A 3,764-nucleotide genomic window follows, 5' to 3' on the forward strand; every position below is an offset into this window, starting at 1 on the left:
CCAATATAACATATATGTAAGGAACTAAAAATAACGCCGATTCCAAATATAGAAAACTGCTACCCTCTACGACATATCCCCATAATAATTCCAGTGTAAAATTAATTAATAGTAAAGAAATGAACATTCTGATAGTAATTTGAAAATATTTATTAATGTTTTAACCTTTAAAACTGATATTACAATTTAGTAACACAAAGAGACTTAGAGATTGCCAACGAAATTTATATTAATGTAATTACTAATGTGGATCCATATTAGAAACACAATTCAATAACTAGTGATATGTCATGAAAACTCCCCGATGATGATCCAGCTGGATCGAAACATGTAGCAGGTACAGATTGCAAGCAAGCGCACCAACGAACCAGGTCCTTGCTGTCAGCTGAGATCGGTACACTGAGGCCAGTTGGTGGTCCCGTAACGACTATCCAGTGCCTTGAATAATCTCCTGGTTGGTCGCTGCCGTAGGGGTGTCATGTAGAACGTCAGAAACCCGCCCATCCTACGCACACCGATTCCCAACATCTGTGCCCAGCTCGTCTCATCGTGCGTTTTCTACGAGGTTGTTCGTTGCTTGTATGTTGCTCTGTGTTCCTTTACGCGATCCATATATCTGAGTGTGTTTAGAGAGTGTTCACACGAAGCCATGCCAGGACTAATCGTCCCTATCATACATGTCTTGGATTTCTCCCCGATGAAGGAATCTCTGAGAACTAGAGTGATCTTGCTTCCTCGAAATGGGATATGACCACCTCTCCTTTCTAACGCCCTGATACACTCCTTTAGAGCTAGTAGTGACGTGTTAATCGCCGCACCTTCCATTTTTGCCTGCCTGTTCGGAGGATTCATATCTACTGCCCTCTCATTACCCGCTAGATCGATCAGTGAGAACGTGCCATGAATGCGATCGGTGCCAGGTGTCCAGAGCAGAAGCTGGAATACTGCATGGGACCGTGAAGAATTGCGATTCGCCGATGTCTGCCCTGAAGCTCTTGCAATGCTACCACGCTCTATGAGTTCAATGACTTCATCCATTGAGTCGACTGCTACTTCAGTCAGCCCCACAATATTCACATGATGATAACCATCTTCAAGGATACGCAGTCTGGCTTTATTCTCCAACAGATCGAAGACATCGTTGCCGTAGATCTCAAAGAAGCTTGCAGATACCGTCAGATTCAGGTCCTTATACTCAGGTGACTTGAGGAATTTAAATACATCTTCGGCTACCATGGCGTAGATTCCTTTCTTGCAGTCTTGTGTCTTACCTCGGAAGTCACCGCCCATTGTATGGGTTTTGCCACTTCCTGTCTGCCCATAAGCAAAACATGTTGCCATTCCCCCATCGAAGACTGTTTGGACCAGAGGCTTTGCTGTATATTTGTAGACCAACTCATTACAGCAGGTCTCACCAAAAACGTAGTCAAATTTGAAGCGTTTGTTCTCTAAGAGCTTTTTGAGATCCACTTTGACTTTGGGCTGATGTACAATAATCTCGTCTTTACTGGGCACCGAGATCACGTCCACCTCTTGCCTGGCGAACTCGCTCTTGTTAAGTGGCCGCTTCCTGATGCAAACCGTAATCTGATGATCCTCCACGGGGTCTGACTCTTGCAGAGGGCGGAACACAATACGACTACGGTACTGGTTTATCATATTCAGAAACTCCCAGTTTGGGTTCCCTTGACGCATCATTATATGAAGTTCCTTCTCTTTCAGTTTCGCATGTAGCTGACGTTGCTGCTCGCCGCTTTTCTTCATTCGCTCAATCTCCGTCACCACATTCTTCCGCTGACCCTGTCCTGCTCCTCTCTGTTCTGATATCAGTTCAGGTTTGTGTTGCTGTTGCAACCGCTGCCTTATGAGAGAACCACTGGTTACTTTGTGCGTGTCACAAATAAGAATGATGTTCTCCAGATTGTTCATTTTCTCGACATACTGGGACCGGATGGAGGGTATATTGGCCTCCGTCATTTCTGCACTGTTATATATGGCGGTGTCAATATTCGCGTACAGCCTTTCTTCATTGGTCTCCTTCCTTTCGCGGTTGGCTTTTAGCATGGCTTTCAACGTTTTTGCAGTGGCTTTCAGATGCTCCAGTTCCTCCAAGTTTATCCGCCACGTAGATTACACGCAAACGATGTACACTGTACTGAACGCTCGTTACTCGTAAATATAACGAATTATAACCCTCTCGTTCCAGTACACGATGTAAAGACAGCTGCTAGGCTTCGATGAAAGTCAATAGAAACACCGTTTCCACAGTTACTGTATTATTATTTGCTTATCCGTTGCATCGGAAGCGTGTTTACAAGCCGGAAATAGATGAACTTTCATTGTTAGGATTCGCTACCAGGTAACATCTAGTTAATGCGTGGCAACCAGAACAATTAGCTATCTGTTGTAATTACTACAAAATGCTTTTATATAGAAACTGCAGAAACGAAGATTGATATTTTGCGTGTGTGGTCCTGTGAGACTTATAATTACTGTGTTAAAATCCGTTACCAGGAAACGTCTACTGAAGACACTTGTGCTGAAATTACAGTCATATCTGGGGTGTGTGATCCAGTAAGACTTATAATTACTGTATTAAAATCCGTTACCAGGAAACGTCTACTGAAGATATGTGTGCTGAAATTACAGTCATATTTCGAGTGTATGGTTCAGCGAGACTGTTTTAATTGCTGTGTTAAAAACTGTTACCAGGATACGTCTACTGATGACAGGACTTTAGTGTGCTGCAGTTACAGTGCATTTGGGCCGCGCCATAGCTCACGCGGTTTGTCGCGGCGGCCCAGGTTCGATCCCGGCTATGGTCAAGTGGGATTTGTGGTGGACAAAGTGGCGCTGGGGCAGGTTTTCTCCGAGTACTTCGGTTTCCCCTGCCAATCTTCATCTGGGGCTGGTACAATAGGCCAGAAGTGGCCGCAGTAAAAGGGACTTAGTCCCACCCCACTAGCAATAAAAGAAAATACAATGACATTTGGAGACACAGGTTCACTGACAACCACTTGTCACTATTCTTCTTCTTACATATCGAACCAGCAACCATAACGGTGAAGTGTAGCACATAGAACACCTACACAATGCGAGAGTCAAAGTTGAACCACCTCAGTAATAGCAGAATAATATTCCAAAATGAAGCAGATGCCAAGCGTACTTCCATAGCAAGGGGTACTGCGCACAAAGGCCGAGAAGCATGAAATGTGGCAAATCACGTAGCACTGAACAATGTACTCTGCCAAAGACACAACCAGCAACATGCCTAAATTGTTGAGAATCCCATCCAGTTAGGTACCGAGGCTGCAAAGTCTACTACGAAGTCATACAAGATGTTCTTCACCCCGAACAACATAAAGTATTTATAATACCAATACACTGGGACAAGANCAATGCGAGAGTCAAAGTTGAACCACCTCAGTAATAGCAGAATAATATTCCAAAATGAAGCAGATGCCAAGCGTACTTCCATAGCAAGGGGTACTGCGCACAAAGGCCGAGAAGCATGAAATGTGGCAAATCACGTAGCACTGAACAATGTACTCTGCCAAAGACACAACCAGCAACATGCCTAAATTGTTGAGAATCCCATCCAGTTAGGTACCGAGGCTGCAAAGTCTACTACGAAGTCATACAAGATGTTCTTCACCCCGAACAACATAAAGTATTTATAATACCAATACACTGGGACAAGAGAACAAAAGCGCTGCAGTACCACAGAAAATTTATGTAAAAAATAATAAAATAAATGTAAAGCT

General features: G+C 43.8%; 1 protein-coding gene across 1 annotated transcript; it reads right to left on the bottom strand.

Annotated features, from left to right (window-relative positions):
- Window positions 1-297: 297 nt before the first annotated feature.
- Window positions 298-2,064, bottom strand: LOC111867119 (kinesin-like protein Klp10A). The gene has a single exon (XM_023856653.2). It carries the CDS (start codon window positions 2,062-2,064, stop codon window positions 559-561), a length of 1,506 nt encoding a protein of 501 aa, XP_023712421.1. The 3' UTR covers window positions 298-558.
- Between the last annotated feature and the right edge of the window lie 1,700 nt (window positions 2,065-3,764).

Source organism: Cryptotermes secundus, unplaced genomic scaffold (assembly GCF_002891405.2).
Source record: "Cryptotermes secundus unplaced genomic scaffold, Csec_1.0 scaffold334, whole genome shotgun sequence".
NCBI classification, from domain to species: domain Eukaryota; kingdom Metazoa; phylum Arthropoda; class Insecta; order Blattodea; family Kalotermitidae; genus Cryptotermes; species Cryptotermes secundus.

Excerpts from the sequence above, each read along its gene's own strand:
- LOC111867119 (XM_023856653.2), bottom strand. The coding sequence starts at position 2,064 with ATGCTAAAAGCCAACCGCGAAAGGAAGGAGACCAATGAAGAAAGGCTG.